Raw genomic sequence first — 27,918 nt, forward strand, 5'->3', positions numbered from 1 at the left:
TCCGCCTCTTGCTCTTCCCCTTCCGCTTCCGGTCCGTCCCCTTCCGCCCCCTCCCCTCAATCCAAGATGGCGGCGGGCGGTTCCCCGTCTGTTCCCGTTCCCCCCCGGGGCCGTTTCCCGGGTCGCCCCCCCCGCGCTCCGTCCCGTTCCTGTTTCCGGTTCCGGGTTCCTCTCGGTACCGTCCCGGTTCACGTTTCCGGTTCCGGTTCGGATCCGACTCTTCGGGTTGTGCTCGGGATCGCGGCGGGATTCGGGCGGTTCCGGGACGCGATGAGGAGAGAGAACGGGAAGGTGAGGAACTGTGGGGGCTATGGGATTAATAGGGGCTATGGGGTCTATGGGATTAATGGGGTCTATGGGATCAATGGGGTCTATGGGGTCTATGGGGTCAATGGGATCAATAGGATCTATGGGGTCAATGGGATCAATAGGGTCTATGGGATCAATGGGGACAATGGGATTAATGGGGTCTATGGGGTCTATGGGGTGAATGGGATCAATGGGGTGAATGGGATCTATGGGGTCTATGGGGTATATGGGGTGATTGGAATCAATGGGGTGAATGGGATCTATGGGGTGAATGGGATCTATGGGGTCTATGGGGTCTATGGGGTCTATGGGGTGATTGGGATCAATGGGGTGAATGGGATCTATGGGGTGAATGGGATCTATGGGGTCTATGGGATTAATGGGGTCTATGGGGTTAATGGGATCTATGGGATTAACAGGATCAATAGGGTGAATGGGATCAATGGGGTCAGTGGGATCGATGGGATTAATGGGGTCAATGGGGTCTATGGGGTCAATGGGGTAAATGGGGTCTATGGGATCTATGGGATTAACGGGGTCTATGGGATCTATGGGGTGAATGGGATCTATGGGGTCTATGGGATCAATGGGGTCTATGGGGTCTATGGGGTGAATGGGATCAATGGGGTGAATGGGATCAATGGGGTGAATGGGATCTATGGGGTCTATGGGATTAATGGGGTCTATGGGGTGAATGGGATCAATGGGGTGAATGGGATCAATGGGGTGAATGGGATCTATGGGGTCTATGGGATTAATGGGGTCTATGGGGTGAATGGGATCAATGGGGTCAGTGGGATCGATGGGATTAATGGGGTCAATGGGGTCTATGGGATCAATGGGGTGAATGGGATCAATGGGATCTATGGGGTCTATGGGGTGAATGGGATTAATGGGGTCAATGGGATCTGTGGGATCAATGGGGTCTATGGGATCAATGGGGTGAATGGGATCAATGGGATCTATGGGGTCTATGGGGTGAATGGGGTGAATGGGATCAATGGGATCTATGGGGTCTATGGGGTTAATGGGATCTATGGGGTGAATAGGATCAATAGGGTGAATGGGACCAATGGGGTCAGTGGGATCGATGGGATTAATGGGGTCAATGGGGTTAATGGGATCAATGGGACCAATGGGGTTAATGGGGTGAATGGGATTTATCGGATTAATAGGATCAATGGGGTCTATGGGATCTATGGGATCAATGGGGTCAATGGGATCTATGGGGTCTGTGGGATCTATGGGGTCAGTGGGGTGAATGGGATCAATGGGATTAATGGGGTGAAGGGGGTAAATGGGATCAATGGGGTGAATGGGATCTATGGAGTCTATGGGATTAATGGGGTCTATGGGGTTAATGGGATCAATGGGGTGAATGGGATCCGTGGGATCAATGGGGTGAATGCGGTGAATGGGATCAATAGGGTCAATGGGGTGAATGGGATCAATGGGATCAGTGGGATCAATGGGGTCTATGGGATCAATGGGGTCAGTGGGATCAATGGGATCAATGGGGTCTATGGGATCAATGGGATCAGTGGGATTAATGGGGTGAATGGGATCAATGGGATCAGTGGGATTAATGGGGTGAATGGGGTTAATGGGGTGAATGGGATCGATGGGATCAATGGGATCAGTGGTATCAATGGGGTGAATGGAATCGATTGGGTCAATGGGATCAGTGGGATCAATGGCATCAATGGATTAAGGGGATCAATGGGATCAATGGGATCAATGGGATCAATGGGGTGAATGGGGTGAATGGGATCAATGGGATCAATAGGGTCAATGGGGTGAATGGAATCAATGGGATCAGTGGGATCAATGGGGTCTATGGGATCAATGGGATCAATGGGGTGAATGGGATCAATGAGGTCAATGGGGTCAATGGGATCAATGGGATCAATGGGGTGAATGGGATTGATGGGATCAATGGGGTGAATGGGATCAATGGGGGATGTGGGGCTGAATGGGGGATGTGGGGCTGGGGGAGATGTGGGGCTGAATGGAGGTTATGGGGCTGGGGGTGGTTGTGAGGATGATGTGTGGGGCTGGAGGAAGTTATGGGGCTGTGGAGGTGAGGGGGAGGTGTGGGGTTGGGGGGGGAGATGTGGGGCTGGGGGGTGGTTGTGGGGCTGGGGGAGTAAGGGGAAGGTGTGGGGCTGTGGGGGGGGGTTGTGGGGTTATGGGGCTGGGGGGGAGGTTGTGGGGCTGGGGAAGGTTATGGGGTGGTTGACAGGGGGAGGTGTGGGGTTGTGGTGGTTATGGGGCTGAGGGGTACTTATGGGGCTGGAGGAGGTTATGGGGCTGGGGGAGTAAGGGGAAGGTGAAGAGGTACTTGTGGGGAGCATGTGGGGCTGTGATGTAGTTATGGGGCTGAGGTACTCATGGGGTGCATGTGGGGCTAGGAGAAACTTGTGGGGCCGGGGGGGTACTTATAGGGCACTTGTGGGGCTGGGATGTAGCTATGGGGCAGAGGTACTTATGGGGCACTTGTGGGGCTGGGATGTAGTTACTGGGGCTGAGGTACTTATAAGGCACTTGTGGGGCTGGGATGTAGTTATGGGGCTGAGGTACTTATAGGGCACTTGTGGGGCTGGGATGTAGCTATGGGGCAGAGGTACTTATGGGGCACTTGTGGGGCTGGGATGTAGTTATGGGGCTGAGGTACTTATGGGGCACATGTGTGGCTAGCAGGCACTTGTGGGGCTGGGCGGGTACTTATGGGGCACTTGTGGGGCTGGGATGTAGTTATGGGGCTGAGGTACTTATGGGGCACTTGTGGGGCAGCAGGGAAGCACTTGTGGGGCTGAGGTACTTATGGGGCACTTGTGGGGCTGGGATGTAGCTATGGGGCAGAGGTACTTATGGGGCACATGTGGGGCTTGGAGGCACTTGTGGGGCTGGGGGGGTACTTATGGGGCACTTGTGGGGCTGGGATGTAGTTATGGGGCTGAGGTTCTTATGGGCCGTGTTCTGTCCCTGTGTCACGCGTGTCCCCGTGTCACGTTGCTGTGTCACGTGTGTTATACGTCCCCATGTCACGCGTGTCACATGTTCTCACGTCACGTGTTCCCACTTCACGTGTGTCACATGTCACGTGTGTCATACGTCCCCATGTCACGCGTGTTCCCATGTGCCGTTGCTGTGTCACATGTGTTACATGTTCCCATGTCACACGTGTCCCTGTGTCGTGTTGTGTCACGTGTGTTGTATGTTCTCACGTCCCACGTGTCCTTGTATCACGTGTGTCATACGTCCTCATGTCACGCGTGTCACATGTTCTCATGTCACCTGTCCCCACTTCACGTGTGTCACATGTCACATGTGTCATACGTCCCCTTGTCACGTGTGTTCCCACGTCACGTTGCTGTGTCACATATGTCACGTGTCCGCGTGTCACATGTGTGCCCCCATGTCACATGTGTCACATGTGTCATGTATCCCCAAGTCACTCGTGTCCCCGTGTCACGCTGTCGTGTCACACGTGTGTTATGTCTCCATGTCACGTGTCCCTTGTCATGTTGTTGTGTCACGTTTGTGTCATGTCTCCATGTCACGCGTGTCCCTGTGTCACGTGTGTCACATGTTCTCATGTCACATGGATCCCCCTGCCATGTTGCTGTGTCACGTGTGTAATATGTTCGACTGACACGTGTGTTCCCTTATCTCACATGTTCTTGTGTCATGTGTGTTGTATGTCCCCATGTCATACACATCCCATGTCACATTGCTGTGTCAGACATGTCGTATGTCCCCATGTCACACGTGTGTCCCTATGTCACGTTGCTGTGTTAAGCGTGTTATGTCTCCATGTCACATGTGTCATATGTTCCCGTGTCACACGTGTCGTATGTTCCCATGTCACATGTGTTCTATGTCTCCATGTCACACGTGTCATATGTTCCCATGTCACACGTGTCCCCATGTCACACGTGTGTTATGTCTCCATGTCACTCATGTCATACGCGTCATATGTCCTTATATCACACGTGTCCCTATGTCACGTGTGTCTTATGTCCCCATGTCACATATGTGTCATGTTGCTGTGTCACGTGTGTAATATGCTCGACTGACACGTGTGTTCCCTTATCTGACATGTTCCTGTGTCATGTGTGTTGTATGTCCCCATGTCATACACATCCCGTGTCACGTTGCTGTGTCAGACATGTTGTATGTCCCCATGTCACACGTGTCCCTGTGTAATATTGCTGTGTTAAGCGTGTTATGTTTCCACCTCACGTGTGTCATATGTTCCCGTGTCACACGTGTCATATGTTCCCGTGTCACACGTCCCCACGTCACATTGTTGTTTCACACGTCATATGTGTCTTCATGTCACACGTGTGTTATGTCTCCATGTCACTCATGTCATACATGTCACATGCCCTTATGTCACACGCGTCCGCACGTCACGTGTGTCTTATGTCCCCATGTCACACGTGTCATGTTGCTGTGTCATGTGTGTCATGTGTCCGACTGACACACGTGTCCCCACGTCTCACATGTTCCTGTGTCATGTGTGTTGTATGACGCCATGTCATACACATCCCATGTCACGTTGCTGTGTCAGACATGTCGTATGTCCCCATGTCACATGTGTGTCCCTATGCCACGTTGCTGTGTTAAGCGTGTTGTCTCCATGTCACATGTGTCGTATGTTCCCTTGTCACACGTGTCGTATGTTCCCATGTCACATGTGTTCTATGTCTCCATGTCACACGTGTCATATGTTCCCGTGTCACACGTGTCATATGTTCCCGTGTCACACGTGTCCCCACATCACATTGTTGTGTCACATGTCACACGTGTCTTCATGTCACACGTGTGTTATGTCTCCATGTCACTCATGTAATACGTGTCACATGTCCTTATGTCACACGCGTCCGCACGTCACGTGTGTCTTATGTCCCCATGTCACACGTGTCATGTTGCTGTGTCATGTGTGTCATGTGTCCGACTGACACGTGTGTTCCCTTATCTCACATGTTCCTGCGTCACGTGTGTTGTATGTCCCCATGTCATACACATCCCATGTCACATTGCTGTGTCAGACATGTTGTATGTCCCCATGTCACACGTGTCCCTGTGTAATATTGCTGTGTTAAGCGTGTTATGTTTCCACCTCACGTGTGTCATATGTTCCCGTGTCACACGTGTCATATGTTCCCGTGTCACACGTCCCCACGTCACATTGTTGTTTCACACGTCACATGTGTCTTCATGTCACACGTGTGTTATGTCTCCATGTCACTCATGTCATACATGTCACATGCCCTTATGTCACACGCGTCCGCACGTCACGTGTGTCTTATGTCCCCATGTCACACGTGTCATGTTGCTGTGTCATGTGTGTCATGTGTCCGACTGACACACGTGTCCCCACGTCTCACATGTTCCTGTGTCATGTGTGTTGTATGTCCCCATGTCATACACATCCCATGTCACGTTGCTGTGTCTGACGTGTTATATGTCCCCATGTCACATGTGTCCCTGTGTAATATTGCTGTGCTAAGCGTGTTATGTTTCCATGTCACGTGTGTCGTATGTTCCCGTGTCACACGTGTCATATGTTCCCGTGTCACACGTGTTATATGCTCCCATGTCACATGTGTCCTATGTCACATTGCTGTGTCACATGTCACACGTGTCTCCATGTCACATGTGTTTTATGTCCCCATGTCACACGTGTCACAGGTTCCTATGTCATGTGTGTTATACATCCCCATGTCACGTGTGTTCCCATGTCATATTAGTGTGTCACGTGTGTTGTATGTCCCCATGTCACGCGTGTCCCCATGTAAACATGTGTTTCCATGTCATGTGTCATATATCGCATTGTCACGCATGTCCCTATGTCATGTTTGCCGTGTCACACGTGTCCTTGTGTCACGCGTGTCATATGTTCTCATGTCACATGTGCGTTACATGTGTGTTACGTCCCGGTGTCACGCGTGTCCCTGTGTCTTATTGCGCCGTGTGTCATACGATGTCCCCGTGTCACACATGTTCTTGCGTCACGTGTCACGCGTGTGCTATGTCTCCATGTCACATGGTTGTGTCGTATGTTCTCGTGTCATCCGTGTAGTGGGCGTGGCTTATGCAAATGAGGACCCCACGTGTTAACATGGGGGGGCGGGGCTTATGCAAATGGGAACCCTACATGTTAACATGGAGCGGGGCTTATGCAAATGAGGTCCGTGTGTGATTATGGGGGTGGGGCTTAAGAAGGGGCGTGGCTAAGGGAGTGGGCGTGGCTTATGCAAATGGGGATATTATGTGCGCAAGGCCTGGGTTAATGGGCGTGGCTTATGCAAATGAGGATCTTGTGTGTTACGGGGGCGGGGCTTATGGGAGCATTGGATGTTGTGGGCGTGGCTTATGCAGATGAGGACCGATGTGGGCGTGGCTTATGGGGGGGTAGTGGATGCAGCTTATGCAAATGAGGACCGTGTGTGGGCGTGGCTTGGGTTAGTGGGTGTGGCTTATGCAAATGAGGGTCTTGTGTGTTATAGGGGCGGGGCTTATGGGCGCATTGGATGTTGCGGGCGTGGCTTATGCAAATGAGGGCCCCACGTGTTAACATGGGGGGCGGGGCTTATACAAATGAGAGCCCTACGTGTTAACATGGAGCGGGGCTTATGCAAATGACCCCACGTGTTAATATGGGGGGGGGGCGTGGCTCATGCCAATGAGGTCCGCGTGTGATTATGGGGGTAGGGCTTCAGAAGGGGCGTGGCTAAGGGAGTGGGCGTGGCTTATGCAAATGAGGATATTATGTGGGCGTGGCTTGTGTTAGTGGGCGTGGCTTATGCAAATGAGGATCTTGTGTGTTGTGTGGGCGGGGCTTATGAGAGCACTAGATGTTGTGGGCGTGGCCTATGCAAATGAGGACCCGATGTGGGCGGGGCTTATGGGGGTAGTGGGTGCGGCTTATGCAAATGAGGACAGTGTGTGATTATGGGGCGGGGCTTATGGAGCGTGGAGTTGGGGGTGGGGCTCCAGAAGGGGCGGGGCTTATGCAAATGAGGACTGTATGTGGGCGTGGCTTGGGGGTAGTGGGCAGGGCGTATGCAAATGAGGATCTCGGGGTGGGGCTTATGGGAATGTTGGGTGTTTGGGCGTGGTTTATGCAAACGAGGATTTTTATGTGGGCGTGGCTTAGGGCAGTGGGTGTGGTTTATGCAAATGATCTAGTGTGTTATGGGGCGGGGCTTATGGAGGGATTGGATTTGGTGGGTGTGGTTTATGTGGGTGGGGCTTATGCAAATGAGGATCTGATGTGGGAGCGGCTTATGCAAATGAGGACCTTATGTGGGAGCGGCTTAAGCAAATGAGGACCTTATGTGGGAGTGGCTTATGCAAATAAGGACCTTATGTGGGAGCGGCTTATGCAAATGAAGACCGTATGTGGTAGTGGCTTATGCAAATGAGGACCTTATGTGGGAGCAGCTTATGCAAATGAGGACCTTATGTGGGAGTGGCTTATGTAAATGAGGACCATATGTGGTAGTGGCTTATGCAAATGAGGACCTTATGTGGGAGCAGCTTATGCAAATGTGGACCTTATACGGGAGTGGCTTATGCAAATGAGGACCTTATGCAGATGTGGCTTATGCAAATGAGGCCCTGATGTGGGCGTGGCTTAGAGCAGTGGACTTGGATTTGGAGGCATTGGGTGTGGGCGGGGCTTATGCAAATGAGGACATTGTGTGTTAGGGGGCGGGGCTTATGGGGGGTGGGCGGGGCTTAAAGGAACACGGAGTTGGGCGTGGCTTATGAAAGGGGCGTGGCTTATAAAGGGGCCGCGGCTCATGGAAGGGGCGTGGCTTATGGAGGGGGCGTGGCTTATGATGTGGGTGTGGCTTATGAAAGGGGCGTGGCTTATGGGGGGAGTGGCCTATGATGTGGGCGTGGCTTATGATGTGGGCGTGGCTTATGAATGGGGGCGTGGCTAATGAAGGGGGCGTGGCTTATGAAGGGGCGTGGCTCATGAGAGGGGTGTGGCTTATGGGGGCGTAGCTTATGATGTGGGCGTGGCTTATTGGGGGGGGCGTGGCCTATGGGGTGTGTGGCTTTTGATGCGAGCGTGGCTTATGATGTGGGCGTGGCTTATGAATGGGGGTGTGGCTTATGGAGGGGGAAGGGCGTGGCTTATTATGTGGGTGTGGCTTATGAAGGGGGCGTGGCTTATGAAGGAGCGTGCCTCATGAAAGGGGCGTGGCTTATGGGGGGCGTGGCTTATAATGTGGGTGAGGCCTATGAAGGGGCGTGGCTTGTGGGGGTGTGGCTTATGGGAGTGTGGCTTATGATGTGGGTGTGGCTTATGATGCGGGCGTGGCTTATGAATGGGGGCGTGGCTAATGAAGGGGGCGTGGCTTATGAAGGGGCGTGCCTCATGAAAGGGGCGTGGCTTATGGGGGGCGTGGCTTATAATGTGGGTGAGGCCTATGAAGGGGCGTGGCTTGTGGGGGTGTGGCTTATGGGAGTGTGGCTTATGATGTGGGCGTGGCTTATGAGGGGGCGTGGGTTATTATGTGGGTGTGGCTTATGAAGGGGGCGTGGCCTATGATGTGGGCGTGGCTTATGGTGGTGTGGCTTATGGATGGGGGCGTGGCTTATGAAGGGGGCGTGGCCTATGAAGGGGGCGTGTCTAATGTTGGCTCCGCCCCCAGGCTCCAATTTGGGGTTTCCTGCCCGACGAGATGGCGGCACAAAGGAGGTCAAGGAGAGGTCAGTGACACCGAGTGACCCCAGGGTGACCCCTGTGTGACCCCGATGTGACCCCAGTGTGACCCCAAAGTGACCTCAAAGTGACCTCAAAGTGACCTCAATGTGACCCCAATGTGACCCTAAAGTGACCCCAAAGTGACCCCAATGTGACCCCATAGTGACCCTAAGGTGACCCCAAAGTGACCCTAAAGTGACCCCAATGTGACCCCAAAGTGACCCCAATGTGACCCCAAAGTGACCCTAAAGTCACCCCAATGTGACCCTAAAGTGACCCTAAAGTGACCCCAGTGTGTCCCCATAGTGACCCCAAAGTGACCCCAATGTGACCCCAAAGTGACCCTAATGTGACCCCAATGTGACCCTAAAGTGACCCCAAAGGGGGTCCCCAACATCCCCCAACATCCTCTTCTATGTGTCCCCAATGATATCCCCATTGTCCCCAATGATATCCCCATTGTCCCCAATGATATCCTCATTGTACCCAATGATGTCCGCATTGTCCCCAATGATGTCCCCATTGTCCCCAATGATATCCCCATTGTCCCCAATGATATCCTCATTGTACCCAATGATGTCCCCATGTGTCCCCAATGATATCCCCATTGTCCCCAATGATATCCCCATTGTCCCCAATGATGTCCCTATTATACCCAATGATGTCCCCATTGTCCCCAATGATGTCCTCGTTGTCCCCACTGTCCTCAACGATGGCTCCAATGTCCCCAGTGGTGTCCAACCTCCCCATCATGTCCCCAATAATGTCCCCAACGTGTCTCCACAATGTCCCCAACCTTCATAACGTGTCCCCAGTGATGACCCCAACATCCTCAATGTGTCCCCAATGATGTCCCCAATATCCCCCATGTGTCCCCAGTGATGACCCCAATGACGCCCCCAGTGTGTCCCCAATTATGTCCCCAGTCTCCCCAGTGATTTCTACAACGTGTCCCCAATGATGTCCCCAATATCCCAGCTGTGTCCCCAATGATGTCCCCAATGTGTCCCCAACGTGTCCCCAATGACGTCCCCTATATCCCCCATGTGTCCCCAGCGATGTCCCCAATGATGACCCCAACATGTCCCCAATGATGTCCCCAATGTGTCCCCAATGGTGTCCCCAGTGATGACCCCAACATGTCCCCAATGATGTCCTCAATCTCTTTAATGATGTCCCCAATGTGTCCCCAACACTGTCCCCAACCTTCCCAATGTGTCCCCAATGGCGTCCCCAATCTCTTCAATGTGTCCCCAATGGCGTCCCCAATATCCCCCATGTGTCCCCCATGTGTCCCCAATGATGTCCCCAATGATGTCCCCAATGTGTCCCCAATTAAGTCCCCTACATCCCCCATGTGTCCCCAGCGATGCCCCCAATGATGACCCCAATGTGTCCCCAATGACGTCCCCATCATCCCCAACATGTCCCCAATGATGTCCCCAATGACGTCCCCAGTGTGTCCCCAATGTGTCCCCAATGATGTCCCCAATGATGTCCCCAACGTGTCCCCAATGACGTCCCCAATATCCCCCATGTGTCCCCAATGATGTCCCCAATGATGACCCCAACGTGTCCCCAATGATGTCCCCTATATCCCCCATGTGTCCGCAGCGATGTCCCCAATGATGACCCCAATGTGTCCCCAATGACGTCCCCATCATCCCCAACATGTCCCCAATGATGTCCCCAATGTGTCCCCAATGGTGTCGCCAGTGATGACCCCAATGTGTCCCCAATGACATCCCCAATCTCTTTAATGATGTCCCCAATGTGTCCCCAACACTGTCCCCAACCTTCCCAACATGTCCCCAATGATGTCCCCAATCTCTTCTATGTGTCCCCAATGACGTCCCCAACATCCTCCATGTGTCCCCAGTGTGTCCCCAATGATGTCCCCAGTCTCCCCAGTGATGTTCCTAATGTGTCCCCAATGATTTCTACAACATGTCCCCAGTGATGTCCCCAACATCCCCCATGTGTCCCCAATGATGTCCCCAACGTGTCCCCATTGGTGTCCCCAACATCCCAGCTGTGTCCCCAATGATGTCCCCAGTGATGACCCCAACGTGTCCCCAATGATGTCCCCAACATCCCAGCTGTGTCCCCAATGATGACCCCAATGGTGTCCCCAACATCCCCCATGTGTCCCCAGTGATATCCCCAATGACATCCCCAATCTCCCCAGTGATGTCCCCATTGTGTCCCCAATGACGTCCTCAACCTTCCTAACGTGTCCCCAGTGACGTCCTCAACCCCTTTAACATGTCCCCAATGATGTCCCCATTGTCCCCAATGATGTCCCCATTGTCCCCAATGATGTCCTCGTTGTCCCCACTGTCCTCAACGATGGCTCCAATGTCCCCAGTGGTGTCCAACCTCCCCATCATGTCCCCAATAATGTCCCCAACGTGTCTCCACAATGTCCCCAACCTTCATAACATGTCCCCAGTGATGACCCCAACATCCTCAATGTGTTCCCAATGACGTCCCCAATATCCCCCATGTGTCCCCAATGATGTCCCCAATGACGCCCCCAGTGTGTCCCCAATTATGTCCCCAGTATCCCCAGTGATTTCTACAACGTGTCCCCAATGATGTCCCCAACATCCCAGCTGTGTCCCCAATGATGTCCCCAATGATGACCCCAATGTGTCCCCAGTGATGTCCCCAATTATGTCCCCATTGTGTCCCCAATGATGTCCCCAACATGTCCCCAATGATGTCCCCAATCTCTTTAATGATGTCCCCAATGTGTCCCCAACACCATTCCCAACTTTCCCAATGTGTCCCCAATGGCGTCCCCAATCTCTTCAATGTGTCCCCAGTGATGTCCCCAACCTCCCCCATGTCTCCAAGTTGTCCCCATTGAAACCCCCATTGTCTCCAATGCATCCCCATTGTGTCCCCAGCACTGTTCCAACCTCCCCCCCCCCCCATTGCGTCCCCAGCCCCCCAACCAAAACCCTCCATCTCCCCACAGGTTCAGCCCCCTCCGCAAACTCCCCCACAGCCCCCTTCGATGACACGGCTGACAGCAGTGACAGCAGCATGGACAGCACAGATGAGAGCCCCACAACCAGCGACCTACAGCTCCAGGGACAACGCATGCGGGCCAGCACCAGAGCCAGTACCAGAGCCAGCACCATGGCCAGCTCCAGGATTAACACCACGGACAGCTCCAGGATCAGCACCACGGACAGCTCCAGGATCAGCACCACGGACAGCTCCAGGGTCATCACCAGGGTCAGCAACAGAGTCAGTGCCAAGATCAGCACCAGGGGCCGTACCAGAGCCAGCTCCAGGGTCAGCACCAGGTTCAGCACCAGGGATAGCTCCAGAACCAGCACCATGGACAGCTCCAGGGCCAGGACCAATTTAATGGACAGCATCAGTGTCAGCACCACGGACAGCGCCATTACCAGCACCATGGACAGCACCAGAATCAGCACCAGGGGCAGTTCGAGGACTAGTGCCAGGATCAGCACCATGGACAGCGGCATGTCTAGAAGCATGGGCAGCCCCATAGTCGCACATACTGACAGCTGCGGGATCAGCACCACGGACAGCTCCAAATCCAGCACCATGGACAGCACCGGGATCAGCACCACGGACAGCTCCAAATCCAGCACCACGGACAGCTCCAAATCCAGCACCATGGACAGCACCGGGATCAGCACCAGGGACAGCTCCAAAGTCAGCACCACTGACAGCTCCAAATCCAGCACCACGGCCAGCTCCAAAATCAGCACCACTGACAGCTCCCAAGTCAGCACCATGGACAGTTCCAGGATCAGCACCATGGACAGCGCCAGGTCTCCCAATAGGGCCAACAGTCCAGCGACGACCCCCAATAGGACCATCAGTAGGGCCAGGGTTATCAATAGGGTGCCCTGTAGGGTCAGTAGTAGGGTCAGGGCCAGCAGTGGGGCCGGCAGCAGCAGCAGGGCCGTGGCGGTGCCTCATTCGGGGCGGCGGCGCATCCCGGTGCTGCGGCGGCTGCGTCAGTTTGTGATGCCGTTGGTCAGCGCTCGGTCCTCCCGCCCCATCCGCCCCCCCAGGCGCTTTGTGGCCTATGGGGACAACGAAGGGGGGAATAATGAGAGCTCTGAGGCCGTGGGGGGCAACGGGGCGGCCTATAGGGATGGGGTGGGGGTGCTTAGGGACAGTGCGATGGCCATTGGGGGCAATGGGGACAGTGGGATGGATGGGGGGGACAATGGGATGGTGGGTGGGTTTGGGGGCGGCCGGGTGGGGCTGGGTGACAACGTGACCCACACTGGGGGCAGCATAGAGAGGGACAGGGGCTGCTGGGTGCTGCTTGGGGACAAGGTGACGCTCAATGGGGCCATTGGGGACAATGGGACGGTGGTTGGGGACAATAGGACCATCATTGGGGACAATAGGATGGTCATTGGGGACAATGGGACGGTGGTTGGGGACGGCCCCAAGGCCATTGGGGACAATGGGACGCTCAATGGGGCCATTGGGGACAATGGGATGGCGGTTGGGGACAATAGGACCATCATTGGGGACAATGGGATGGTGGTTGGGGACGGCCCCAAGGCCATTGGGGACAATGGGACGGTGGTTGGGGACAATGGGATCGTCATTGGGGACAATAGGACGGGCATTGGGGACAATGGGATGTCCATTAAGGACAATGGGATGTCTATTGGGGACAATAGGATGGTCATTGGGGACAATAGGATCATCATTGGGGACAATAGGACGGGCATTGGGGACAATAGGAGAAGCAGTGGGGACAACAGGACGGGCATTGAAGACAATGGGATATCCATTGGGGACAATAGGACGGGCATTGGGGTCAATGGGATGTCCATTAGGGACAATGGGATGCCCATTGAGGACAATGGGATGCCCATTAGGGACAATGGGATGTCCATTAAGGACAATGGGATGCCCATTAAGGACAACGGGATGCCCGTTAAGGATTATGGGATGTCCATTAAGGACAATGGGATGCCGATTGAGGACAATAGGACGCCCATTAAGGACAATGGGATGTCCATTAGGGACAATGGGATGCCCATTAAGGATTATGGGATGTCTATTGGGGTCGTTGTGGCTGGCAGCACTGAGGGCTCAGCTGTGAGTGACAGCGGGACGGCGAGCGGGGACAGCAGCCAGCACACAGGTAACAGCGGGACCCATAGAGGGACCCCATAACCCCATAGAGGGACCCCATAACCCCATAGAGTGACCCTATAGCCACCCCATAGAGTGACCCCATAACCACCATGTGACCCCATAACCACCCCATGTGACCCCATAACCCCCATGTGACCCCATAGCCACCCCATAGAGTGACCCCATAACCACCCTATAGAGTGACCCCATAACCCCATAGAGTGACCCCATAACCCCCATGTGACCACATAACCCCCATGTGACCCCATAACCCCCATGTGACCCCATAGCCACCCCATAAAGTGACCCCATAACACCCCATAGAGTGACCCCATAACCCCCATTGACCCCATAGCCACCCCATGTGACCCCATAACCCCCCCATGTCACCCCATAGCCACCCCCATGTCACCCCATAGCCATCCCCATGTCACCCCATAACCCCCCCATGTGACCCCATAACCCCCCCAGGTAACCCCTATCCCCTCATCTGACTCCATAACCCCCCAGGTGACCCCATATCCCGTCTAAGTGACCCCATAGCCACCCCCATGTCACCCCATAACCCCCCCATATAACCCCATAACCCCCCCGTATAACCCCATAACCCCCCCATATAACCCCTAGACCTCCCCACCTGACCCTGTGACCCCCCCGTCTGACCCCATATCCCCCATAGGTAACCCCATAACCCCCCATCTGACCCCATAGCCCCCCATCTAACCCTATAACCCCCCCAGGTTAACCCCTAGACCCCCCCAGCTTACTCCTTGTCCCCCCTATCTGACCCCATATCCCCTCTGAGTGACCCCATAACCCCCATATGACCCCATAACCCCCTTAGGTAACACCTTGCTCCACATCCAACCCCATAACGCCTCCATATAACCCCATAACCCCCCCATATAACCCCATAGCCCCCCTATCTGACCCCATAGCCCCCCCATCTAACCCTATAACCCCCCAATCTGACCCCATAGCCCCCCCATCTAACCCTATAACCCCCTCATCTGACCCCATAGCCCCCCCATCTAACCCTATAACCCCCTCATCTGACCCCATAGCCCCCCCATCTAACCCTATAACCCCCTCATCTGACCCCATAGCCCCCCCATCTAACCCTATAACCCCCTCATCTGACCCCATAGCCCCCCCATCTAACCCTATAACCCCCTCATCTGACCCCATAGCCCCCCCATCTAACCCTATAACCCCCTCATCTGACCCCATAGCCCCCCATCTATCCCTATAACCCCCCCATCTGACCCCATAGCCCCCCCATCTAACCCCATAACCCCCCCATATAACCCCATAACTCCCCCAGTTGACCCCCTGCCCCCCTATCTGACCCCATAACCCCCCATATAACCACATAACCCCCCATCTGACCCCATAGCCCCCCCATCTAACCCTATAACCCCCCATCTGACCCCATAGCCCCCCCATCTAACCCCATAGCCCCCCTATCTAACCCTATAACCCCCCCATCTGACCCCATAGCCCCCCCATGTGACCCCATAACCCCACATCTGACCCCATAACCCCCCCATCTGACCCCATAACCCCCCCATCTGACCCCATAGCCCCCCCATCTAACCCCATAACCCCCCTATCTGACCCCATAGCCCCCCCATCTAACCCTATAACCCCCCATCTAACCCCATAACCCCCCATCTAACCCTATAACCCCCCATATAACCCCATAGCCCCCCCATCTAACCCTATAACCCCCCATGTGACCCCATAGCCCCCCCATCTAACCCTATAACCCCCCATGTGACCCCATAGCCCCCCCATCTAACCCTATAACCCCCCATATAACCCCATAACCCCCCCATATAACCCCATAGCCCCCCATCTGACCCCATAACCCCCCATATGACCCCATACCCCCCCATCTAACCCTATAACCCCCCCACAGGTGACCCCCCACGGCACCACTGGCCTCCAGCCGCCTCTTCCTCCCCCCATTCCCCGCTATGGGGCGCCCCACGTCGCTCCATCCTGCGCCAACCCACCTTCCGATGGACGTCCCCCTGCTGCCCCCCCCACCCCATAGCGGCTATGGGGCTGAGCCCCCCCCCCACGGCCGCTATGGGGCTGACAATGGGAGACCCCACAGTGACACCAGGAGTCCCCGACGCGACCCCCAAGGACTCCATTGGGACCCACATTGAGCAGCGCCAGCCAAGCAGGGACACCATAGAGGTCGACCCCATTCCTCTCCCTGACCCCATAACCACCCCAAAGGACTCCATAGGGACCCTAAAAGACCCCACAGCCACCTTAAGGGAGCCTACAGCCATCCTAAATGAGCCCAGAGCCACCCTAAAGGACCCCATAGGCATCTTAAGGGACCCCAAAGTCACCCTAAAGAACCCCAAAGTCATCCTAAATGATCTCATAGTCACCCTAAGGGACCCCAGGGTCACCCTAAAGGACCCCACAGCCACCCCAAGTGACCCCATAGTGATCCTAAAGGACCCTATAGCCACCTTAAAGAACCGCATCGTCACCTTAAGTGACCCCATAACCATCCTAATGGACCCTAAAGCCACCCCAAAAGACCCCAAGGCCACCCTAAAAGACCCCACAGCCACCCTAAATGACCCCGTAGGCACCCCAAAGGACCCCATAGACACTCTAAGGGACCCCATAGCCACCCTAAATGACACCATAGCCGCCCCAAAGGACCCCATATCCACCTTAAAGGACCCTATAGCCACCCTAAGTGACCCCACAGCCCCACAGGACCCAATCCCAACCTTAAAGGACCCCATAGCCCCCCTAAATGACCCCATAGCCCCCCTAAATGACCCCATAACTCCCCTAAATGACCCCATAACCCCCCCAAAGGACCCCATAACCCCCCCAAATGACCCCATAGCCACCCCAAATGACCCCATAGCCCCCCTAAATGACCCCATAGCCCCCCCAAATGACCCCATAGCCCCCCCAAATGACCCCATAGCCACCCCAAGTGACCCCATAACCCCCCCAAAGGACCCCATAACCCCCCTAAATGACCCCATAACCCCCCCAAAGGACCCCAATGGGGTCCCGTCCCGCCGCCCCCCCCTGCTCCGCGCCCCCCAATTCACCCCCAGCGCCGCCCACCTTCGTATCTATCAGTCCCTACGGGATGGGGACTTGGAGGGCAGCCCCACAACCAGCCCCGAGCGGCGCCACCTCCAGCCCCACAACCATCTCACACTGCCCCACTTTGGGGGCCAGGGGGCTGGGGATGGCGGGGGGGGGGCTAAGGGGGACTTGGGGGGCGGCATAGGGGGCATTGGGGGCAATAAGGAGGATATGGGGGGCGCTAAGGGGGGCGGTGGGGACATTGGGGGCAATAAGGAGGATATGGGGGGCGCTAAGGGGGACGGTGGGGACGGTATTGGGGGCATTGGGGGCACCAAGGGGGGCACTGGGGACATTGGGGGCAATAAGGGGAACATTGGGGGCAGCATTGGGGTCATTGGGGGCAATAAGGGGGACATTGGGGCCATTGGGGGCAATAAGGGGGGCATTGGGGACAGCATTGGGGGCATTGGGGGCACCAAGGGGGGCATTGGGGATAATAAGGATGGTATTGGGGCAATTGGGGGCAATAAGGGGGCCATTGGGGGCAATAAGGATGGTATTGGGGCCATTGGGGGCCCTAAGGGGGGCATTGGGGATAATAAGGGGGGTATTGGAGTCAGCCTTGGGGACAGCACTGGGGACATGAATGGGGCCAATGGGGCCTTAAAAGGGGCCAATGGGGACACGAAGGATGGGATTAGGGACGTGAAGTGGGGCATTGGGGGCACGATGGGGGGCGTTGGGGACATAGAAGGGGGCATTGGGGGGGTTGGGGATATAAAGGGGGATATTGAGGATGTAAAGGGGGGCAATGGGGCCATTGGGGACATAAAGGGGGGCAGTGGGGCCATTGGGGACATAAAGGGGGGCAATGGGGCCATTGGGGACATAAAGGGGGGCAATGGGGCCGGCAGTGGGGCAGGGGGGGGGTCCGCAGTGTTGAGCATGGACCGCGTGTACAGCCTGCTGAGCAGGGCCAGGATCCAACTGCAGCACATCGACAGCAGGCACCGCGTGAGTGGGGGGATATGGGGGCTCTATGGGGGGATATAGGGGGGTATGGGGTGGTATAGGGGGGATATGGGGGCTCTATGGGGGGATATAGGGGGGTATGGGGTGGTATAGGGAGGATATGGGGGCTCTATGGGGGGATATAGGGGGGTATGGGGTCTGTATGGAGTGATATAGGGGGGTATGGGGTGGTATAGGGGGGATATAGGGGGGTATGGGGTCTGTATGGGGGGATATAGGGGGGTATGGGGTGGTTAAGGGGGGATATTGGGGGGTATGGGGAGGTTAAAGGGGGATATGGGGTCTGTATGGGGGGATATAGGGAGGTATGGTGTGGCTAAGGGGGGATATAGGGGGATATGGGGTCTGTATGGGGTGATATAGAGGGGGTATGGGGTGGTTAAGGGGGGATATAGGGGGGTATGGGGTCTGTATGGGGTGATATAGGGGGATATGGGGTGGTTAAAGGGGGATATGGGGTCTTTATGGGGAGATATAGGGGGGTATGGGGTGGTATAGGGGGGATATGGGGTCTTTATAGGGTGGTATAGGGGGGATATGGGGTCTTTATGGGGTGATATAGGGGGGTATGGGGTGGTTAAGGGGGGGTATGGGGTCTATATTGGGTGATATAGGGGGGTATGGGGTGGTTAAGGGGGTTGTGGGGTCTTTATGGGGTGATATAGGGGGGTATGGAGTGATTAAGGGGGATATGGGGTCTGTATGGGGTGATATAGGGGGGTGTGGGGTGGTTAAGGGGGGATATAGGGGGGTATGGGGTCTGTATGGGGGGATATAGGGGGGTATGGGGTGGTTAAGGGGGGATATGGGGTCTTTATGGGGTGGTATAGGGGGGTATGGGGTGGTATAGGGGGAATATGGGGTCTTTATGGGGTGATATAGGGGGGTATGGGGCGGTTAAAGGGGGATATGGGGTCTTTATGGGGTGATATAGGGGGGTATGGGGGGGTTAAAGGGGGATATGGGGTTGTTAATGGGGGATATGGGGTTGTATGGGGGGGTATGGGGGATGTGGGGGGTATGGGGGGTATGGGGGGCAGGGATGGGGGATATGGGGAGGTATGGGGGGGGATATGGGGAGATATGGGGCGGATGTGGGGGGGGAATGGGATGGGTAGGGGGATATGGGGGGCAGGGATGGGAGATATTGGGGTGTATGGGGGGAATGGGGTGTCTGTGGGGGGAGATGGGGGGATATGGGGGGTATGGGGTCTGTATGGGGTCATATAGGGGGGATATGGGGCGGTATGGGGGGATATGGGGGGATGGGGGGGGTAAATGGGGGGATATGGGGGTTAATAGGGGGATGTGGGGGTGTATGGGGGGATATGGGGGGGTATGGGGATATCTAGGGGGATATCTAGGGGGATGTATAGGGGGATATATGGGGGGATATCTAGGGGGATATATGGGGGGATATATAGGGATATATAGGGTGATATATAGGGTGATATAGGGGGATATATAGGGGGATATATAGGGATATATAGGGGGATATATAGGGATATATAGGGGGATATATGGGGGGATATAGGGGGATATATAGGGGGATATATAGGGGGATATATAGGGGGATATATAGGGATATATAGGGGGATATATAGGGGGATATATAAGGATATATAGGGGGATATATGGGGAGATATATAGGGGGATATATAGGGGGATATATGGGGGGATATATGGGGGGATATATAGGGGGATATATAGGGTGATATATAGGGAAATATAGGGGGATATATAGGGGATATATGGGGGGATATATGGCGGGATATATAGGGGGATATATGGGGGGATATATAGGGGGATATATGGGGGGATATATAGGGGGATATATAGGGTGATATATAGGGATATATAGGGGGATATATAGGGGATATATAGGGGGATATATAGGGGGATATATAGGAGGATATAGGGGGATATATGGGGGGATATATAGGAGGATATAGGGGGATATATAGGGTGATATAGGGTCTCCGTGTCCCCCATTACCCCCCATTACCCCCCAGGTGTCACCGGGGCTGAAGGAAGAACCTGAAGACCCCCCGTGGGAACCTGGAGACCCACAGGTGGGGGGGGACCCGGGGGTCCTATAGGACCCCATATGTCCCCATATATCTCCATATGTCCCCATATGTCCCCATATATCTCCCTATGTCCCCATATGTCCCCCCATACCTCTCACGTCCCCCCAATCTGTCCCCATAAGCCCCCATATGTCCTTCCATATATCCCCATTATGTCCCCATTATGTCCCCATTATGTCCCCATATGTCCCCATATGTCCATACATCCACATACATTCCTGTATCCGTCCATATATCCCCATATATCCCCATACATCCCCATACATCCCCATATATCCCCATATATCCCCATACATCCCCATACATCCCCATACATCCCCATATATCCCCATACATGCCTATACAACCCCATATATCCCCATACATCCCCATATATCCCCATATATCCCCATACATCCCCATACATGCCTATATAACCCCATATATCCCCATATATCCCCATATCTCCCCATATCTCCCCATACATCCCCATATATCCTCCTATTCCCCCATACATCGCCATACATCTCTATATATTTCCATCCATTTCCACATATTCTCATATATCCCCATATCTCCCCATATCTCCCCATATATCCCCATATCTCCCCATATATCCCCATATCTCCCCATATCTCCCCATATATCCCCATATACCCCCATATATCCCCATATATCCCCATATATCCCCATATATCCCCCTATATCCCCATATATCCCCCTATATCCCCATATCTCCCCATATATCCCCATATCTCCCCATATATCCCCATATCTCCCCATATCTCCCCATATATCCCCATATACCCCCATATATCCCCATATATCCCCATATATCCCCATATATCCCCCTATATCCCCATATATCCCCCTATATCCCCATATCTCCCCATATATCCCCATATATCCCCTATATCTCCCCATATCTCCCCATATATCCCCATATATCCCCTATATCTCCCCATATCTCCCCATATATCCCCATATATCCCCTATATCTCCCCATATCTCCCCATATATCCCTATATCCCCCTATCTCCCCGTATATCCCCCTATATCTCCCTATATCCCTTGTGTCCCCTCAGCTCTGTGTGGTTCCGGTTCCGTCCGTGTTCCGACCCGACATCAAACATGGGACCAGCACCACGGGGGAGGGGTCTGCAATGGAGGGTAATGGGGGATATGGGGGGATATGGGGGGTCTGCAATGGAGGGTAATGGGGGATATGGGGGGTCTGCAATGGAGGGTAATGGGGGGAGATGGGGGGTAATGGGGGGAGATGGGGGATATGGGGGGTCTGCAATGGAGGGTAATGGGGGATATGGGGGGTCTGCAATGGGGGGAGATGGGGGGTCTGCAATGGAGGGTAATGGGGGGACATGGGGGGTCTGCAATGGAGGGTAATGGGGGATATGGGGGGTCTGCAATGGAGGGTAATGGGGGGGTGATGGGGGGGATTGTGGGGTTGGGGGATATGGGGTGTTAATGGGGTGGGGGGAGAGGGGCTTGGGGGGGTAATGGGGATGGAGAGGGTGGTGGGTGCCCCCTTACCCCCCATTGACCCCCTATTGCCCACCATTGAATCCCCATTAACCCCCATTACCCCCCATTGGCCCCATTAACTCCCCCCATTCTCCCCCATTGACCCCCTATTGCCCACCATTGAATCCCCATTAACCCCCATTACCCCCATTGGCCCCATTAACTCCCCCCATTAACCCCCATTAACCCCATTGCCCCTATTCCCCCCATTAACCCCCTATTGCCTCCATTAACGCCCCCATTACCACTAGTCATCCCTATTCCCCCCATTAACCCCCTATTGTCTCCATTAACCCCCCCCATCCCCCCCATTGCCCCCCATTGCCTCCAATTGACCCCATTAAGCCCCCCATTGACCCCCATTATCCCCTATTACCCCCCATTAACCCCAATACCCCCCTATTATCCCCCCATGTCCCCCAATGTTCCCCCATTATCCCATATTAACACCCATTGCCTTCCTATACCCCCCATTGCCCCCCATTGACCCCCATTATCCCCTATTACCCCCCAATACCCCCCTATTAACCCCCCATGTCCCCCCATTAACCCCCATTATCCCCTATTACCCCAATTACCCCCAATACCCCCCTATTAACCCCCATGTCCCCCCATTGACCCCCATTAACCCTCATTAACCCCCATTAACCCCCATTATCCCCTATTACCCCCCATTGCCCCCAATCCCCCCCTATTAACCCCCATGTCCCCCCATTATCCGCTATTACCCCCCAATACCCGCCTATTAACCCCCACGTCCCCCCATGTCCCCCCATTATCCCCTATTACCCCCTATTAACCCCCTTTATCCCCTATTACCCCCCATTGCCCCCAATCCCCCCCTATTAACCCCCATGTCCCCCCATTATCCGCTATTACCCCCCAATACCCGCCTATTAACCCCCACGTCCCCCCATGTCCCCCCATTATCCCCTATTACCCCCTATTAACCCCCTTTATCCCCTATTACCCCCCATTATCCCCAATACCCCTGTATTACCCCCCCACATCCCCCCCTTATCCCCCATTGCCCCCCATTAAACTCCATTAACCCCCATTGCCCCCTATTAACCCCCATTAACCCCCATTAACCACCATTAACCTCCATTATCCCCAATACCCCCCTATTAACCCCCACATCCCCCCATTAACACACATTATCCCCTATTACCCCCCATTACCCCCCATTACCCCCAATAACCCCCTCTTAACCCCCCATGTCCCCCCATTGACCCCCATTATCCCCTATTACCCTCCATGTCCCCCCATTATCCCCTATAACCCCCAATTGCCCCCCATCTCCCCCCATTAACCCCCATTATCCCCTATTACCCCCAATACCCCCCACTGCCCCCCATGACCCCCCATTATCCCCTATTGCCCCCCATTACCCCCAGTTCCCCCCCTATTAACCCCCATATCCCCCCATTATTCCCTATTACCTCCCATTGCCCCCAATCCCCCCCTATTAACCCCCCATGTCCCCCCATTAACCCCCATTATCCCCTATTAACACCCATTATACCCTATTACCCCTATTAATCCCCATTGCCCCCCATTAACCCCCTCCCCATTACCCCCTATTGCCCCCCCTACCCCCCAATGCCCCCCTTGTCCCCCCATTGACCCCCATTGTCCCCTCTGACCCCCATTGCCCTCCTATACCCCCCTATTAACCCTCCATGTCCCCCCATTATCCCCTATTAACCCCCATTAACCCCAGTACCCCCCTATAACACCCCATGTCCCCCCATTAACCCCCTCCCCATTACCCCCTATTGCCCCCCCTACCCCCCATTGCCCCCCATGACCCCCCATTACCCCCCATTACCCCCAATCCCCCCTATTAACCCCCATATCCCCCCATTTTCCCCCATTATTCCCCATTACCCCCAATCCCCCCTATTAAGCCCCATTGCCCCTCATGTCCCCCCATTATCCCCTATTACCCCCCATTAACCCCTATTGCCCCCCATTGACCCCCATTATCCCCTATTACCCCCATGAACTCCCATTGCCCCCCATGAACCCCCTCCCCATTACCCCCTATTGCCCCCTCTACCCCCCTATTTACCCCCATGTCCCCCTATTACCCCCCATTACCCCCAATCCCCCCTATTAACCCCCATATCCCCCCATACCCCCCATTATCCTGTATTACCCCCATTACCCACAATAACCCCCTATTAACCCCTCATGTCCCCCCATTATCCCCTATTACCCCCATGTCCCCCCATGTCCCCCCATTGACCCCTATTACCCCCCATTACCCCCAATCCCCCCTATTAACCCCCATATCCCCCCATTATCCCCTATTACCCCCCAATCCCCCCCTATTAACCCCCATGTCCCCCCATTGACCCCCATTATCCCCTATTACCCCCATTGCCCCCCATTATCCCGTATTACCCCCCATTACCCCCAATCCCCCCCTATTAACCCCCATATCCCCCCATTATCCCCCATAGATTCCTCGTCGGACTCCTCCGAGTCCCGTCCCAAACGGAGCCGCCTGGACCCGGCACCGGGTGGAACTTCTCGATCCGGTTCCGTTGGTTCCGGTTCCGTTGGTTCCGTTTCCGGTTCCGGTTCGGTCCCGGTTCGTCGTACCCGGAAGAACCGTCGGGCTCGATGCGGGAAGTGCCGGGGATGTAGGAAACTGCAGGACTGCGGGGAGTGTCCCAACTGCAGAGATAAACCCAAATTCGGGGGGCCCAACACCAAGAAACAGTGCTGCGTGTGAGATAACGGGGGGGGGAATGGAAATGGGGGAACGGGAAGTGGGGGGACAGGAAGTGGGGGGGACACGGAAGTGGGGGGACAGGAAATGGGGGGGACAGGAAGTGGGGGGACAGGAAATGGGGGGACAGGAAGTGGGGGGGCTGGAAATGGGGGACAGGAAGTGGGGGAGACAGGAAATGGGGGGGACAAGAAATGGGGGGGGGCAGGAAATGGGGGAACAGGAAGTGGGGGGGACAGGAAGTGGGGGGACAGGAAATGGGGGGGGACAGGAAGTGGGGGGGAGATAAACCCAAATTCGGGGGGCCCAGCACCAAGAAACAGTGCTGTGTGTGAGATAACAGGGGGGGAATGGAAATGGGGGGGACAGGAAGTGGGGGGACAGGAAGTGGGGGAACAGGAAATGAGGGGACAGGAAGTGGGGGAACAGGAAGTGGGGGGACAGGAAGTGGGGGGACAGGAATTGGGGGAACAGGAAGTGGGTGGGGGCAGGAAATGGGGGGACAGGACGTGGGGGGGACAGGAAGTGGGGGGACAGGAAATGGGGGGACAGGAAGTGGGGGGACAGGAAGTGGGAGGGACAGGAAATGGGGGGGACAGGAAGTGGGGGGACAGGAAATGGGGGGACAGGAAGTGGGGGGGAGGAAATGGGGGGACAGGAAGTGGGGGGGAGATAAACCCAAATTCGGGGGGCCCAACACCAAGAAACAGTGCTGCGTGTGAGATAACAGGGGGGGGAACTGGAAATGGGGGGGACAGGAAGTGGGGGGACAGGAAGGGGGGGGAACACAGAAATGGGGGGACAGGAAATGGGGGGGACAGGAAGTGGGGGGGGCAGGAAATGGGGAACAGGAAGTGGGGTAAGAGGAAATGAGGGGGACAGGAAGTTGGGGGACAGGAAGTGGGGGAAGAGGAAATGGAAGGAAACAGGAAGTGGGGAAAGAGGAAATGAGGGGGACAGGAAGTGGGGGGGGCAGGAAATGGGGGGTGACAGGAAATGGGGGGGACAGGAAATGAGGGAACAGGAAATGGGGGGACAGGAAGTGGGGGGACAGGAAGTGGGAGGGACAGGAAATGGGGGGGACAGGAAGTGGGGGGGAACAGGAAGTGGGGGGAAGAGGAAATGGGGGGGACAGGAAGTGGGGGGACAGGAAGTGTGGGGGGCTGGAAATGAGGGGGCAGGAAATGGGGGGGGAACCCGGAAATGGGGGAAGAGGAAGTGGGGGGGACCCAGAAATGGGGGGACAGGAAGTGGGGGAGTCAGGAAATGGGGGAACAGGAAGTGGGGGAAGAGGAAATGAGGGGGACAGGAAGTGGGGGAAGAGGAAATGAGGGAACAGGAAATGGGGGGAAAGGAAGTGGGGGGGCTGGAAATGGGGGGACAGGAAGTGGGGGGGAACAGGAAGTGGGGGGGGGGAAGGAAATGGGGGGGACAGGAAGTGGGGGGACCCGGAAATGGGGGGACAGGAAGTGGGGGAAGAGGAAATGGGGGGAAACAGGAAGTGGGGTGGGGAAAGGAAGTGGGGGAAGAGGAAATGGGGGAAAAGGAAGTGGGGGGAACAGGAAGTGGGGGGACAGGAAATGGGGGGGACAGGAAGTGGGGGACAGGAAGTGGGACAGGAAGTGGGGGAAGAGGAAATGAGGGGGACAGGAAGTGGGGGGACAGGAAGTGGGGGGACAGAAAGTAAGGGAGACAGGAAATGGGGGGGACAAGAAATGAGGGGGGGCAGGAAATGGGGGAACAGGAAGTGGGGGGGAGATAAACCCAAATTCGGGGGGCCCAGCACCAAGAAACAGTGCTGCGTGTGAGATAACAGGGGGGGGAATGGAAATGGGGGGGACAGGAAGTGGGGGGACAGGAAGTGGGGGAACAGGAAATGAGGGGACAGGAAGTGGGGGAACAGGAAGTGGGGGGACAGGAATTGGGGGGTACAGGAAATGGGGGGACAGGAAGTAGGGGGACAGGAAGTGGGGGGGACAGGAAGTGGGGGGACAGGAAGTGGGGGGGGAACCCAGAAATGAGGGGGACAGGAAGTGGGGGGGAACAGGAAGTGTGTGGGGGGAAGGAAATGGGGGAGACAGGAAGTGGGGGGGGCTGGAAATGGGGGGGGGATGGAAATGGGGGGGACAGGAAGTGGGGGGACAGGAAGTGGGGGGGACAGGAAGTGTCGGGGGGGAAGGAAATGGGGGGACAGGAAGTGGGGGAAGAGGAAATAAGGCGGACAGGAAGTGGGTGGGGGCAGGAAATGGGGGGACAGGAAGTGGGGGGGGATGGAAATGGGGGGGACAGGAAGTGGGGGGACAGGAAGTGGGGGAAGAGGAAATGAGGGGGACAGGAAGTGGGGGGGAACAGGAAGTGGGGGGGAAGGAAATGGGGGGGAACAGGAAATGGGGGGGGCTGGAAATGGGGACAGGAAGTGTGTGGGGGAAGGAAATGGAGGGGACAGGAAGTGGAGGGGACAGGAAATGAGGGGACAGGAAATGGGGGGGGACAGGAAGTGGGGGAGGCAGGAAATGGGGGGGGAACCCGGAAATGGGGGGAACGGGAAGTGGGGGGGACAGGAACTGGGGGGGAAAGGAAGTAGGGGGGACCTAGAAATGGGGAAGCAGGAAGTGGGGGGAACAGGAAATGGGGGGACAGGAAATGGGGGGACAGGAAATGGGGGGGACAGGAAGTGGATGGGAGGCAGGAAATGGGGGGGACAGGAAGTGGGGGGGACAGGAAATGGGGGGAACCCGGAAATGGGGAGGGACAGGAAGTTGGGGGGGTAGGAAATGGGGGGGGACAGGAAGTGGATGGGTCCTATAGGTCAATGGGGGACCCTAAATGGGGGGACACACACCCCATAAGTGACGCCCCCCCCCCCCCCATCAGGTACCGGAAATGTGACAAAATCGAGGCCCGAAAATGGAGAGAATGGCAAAAAAAGGTGAGGGGGGGGGGGGATTGGGGGGAATAGGGGGTAATAGGGTTAATATGGGGTCAATGGGGGTTATGGGGTTAATGGGGGTTATGGGGTCAATATGGGGTTATGGGGTTATAGGGGGATATGGGGTTATGGGGGATATGGGGTCAATAGGGGGTTATGGGGTCAGTGGGGTTATGGGGTCAATAGGGGGATATGGGGTTATGGGGGGATATGGGGTTATGGGGGATATGGGGATATGGGGATATGGGATCAATGGGGTTATGGGGTTTTGGGGTTATGGGGGGATATGGGGTCAATGGGGGTTATGGGGTCAATATGGGGTTATGGGGTT

General features: G+C 55.5%; 2 protein-coding genes across 2 annotated transcripts; both read left to right on the top strand.

Annotated features, from left to right (window-relative positions):
• The first annotated feature begins 2 nt into the window (after nt 1–2).
• LOC107307224 (uncharacterized) lies at nt 3–27,617 on the top strand. The gene is made up of 8 exons (XM_085530837.1): nt 3–291; nt 8,988–9,045; nt 12,024–14,198; nt 16,113–16,399; nt 20,320–20,379; nt 21,462–21,546; nt 24,387–24,657; nt 27,533–27,617. The coding sequence occupies exons 1-8, from the start codon at nt 67–69 to the stop codon at nt 27,615–27,617; spliced, it is 3,246 nt and encodes a 1,081-aa protein (XP_085386963.1). The 5' UTR covers nt 3–66.
• On the top strand, nt 3,224–6,801 carry LOC107307225 (uncharacterized). The gene is made up of 2 exons (XM_085530790.1): nt 3,224–4,793; nt 4,943–6,801. The coding sequence occupies exons 1-2, from the start codon at nt 4,424–4,426 to the stop codon at nt 5,404–5,406; spliced, it is 834 nt and encodes a 277-aa protein (XP_085386916.1). The 5' UTR covers nt 3,224–4,423; the 3' UTR covers nt 5,407–6,801.
• Nucleotides 27,618–27,918: the final 301 nt, after the last annotated feature.

Source organism: Coturnix japonica, unplaced genomic scaffold, assembly GCF_054131305.1.
Source record: "Coturnix japonica strain WE unplaced genomic scaffold, WE-NBRP24 Scf039, whole genome shotgun sequence".
NCBI classification, from domain to species: Eukaryota; Metazoa; Chordata; class Aves; order Galliformes; family Phasianidae; genus Coturnix; species Coturnix japonica.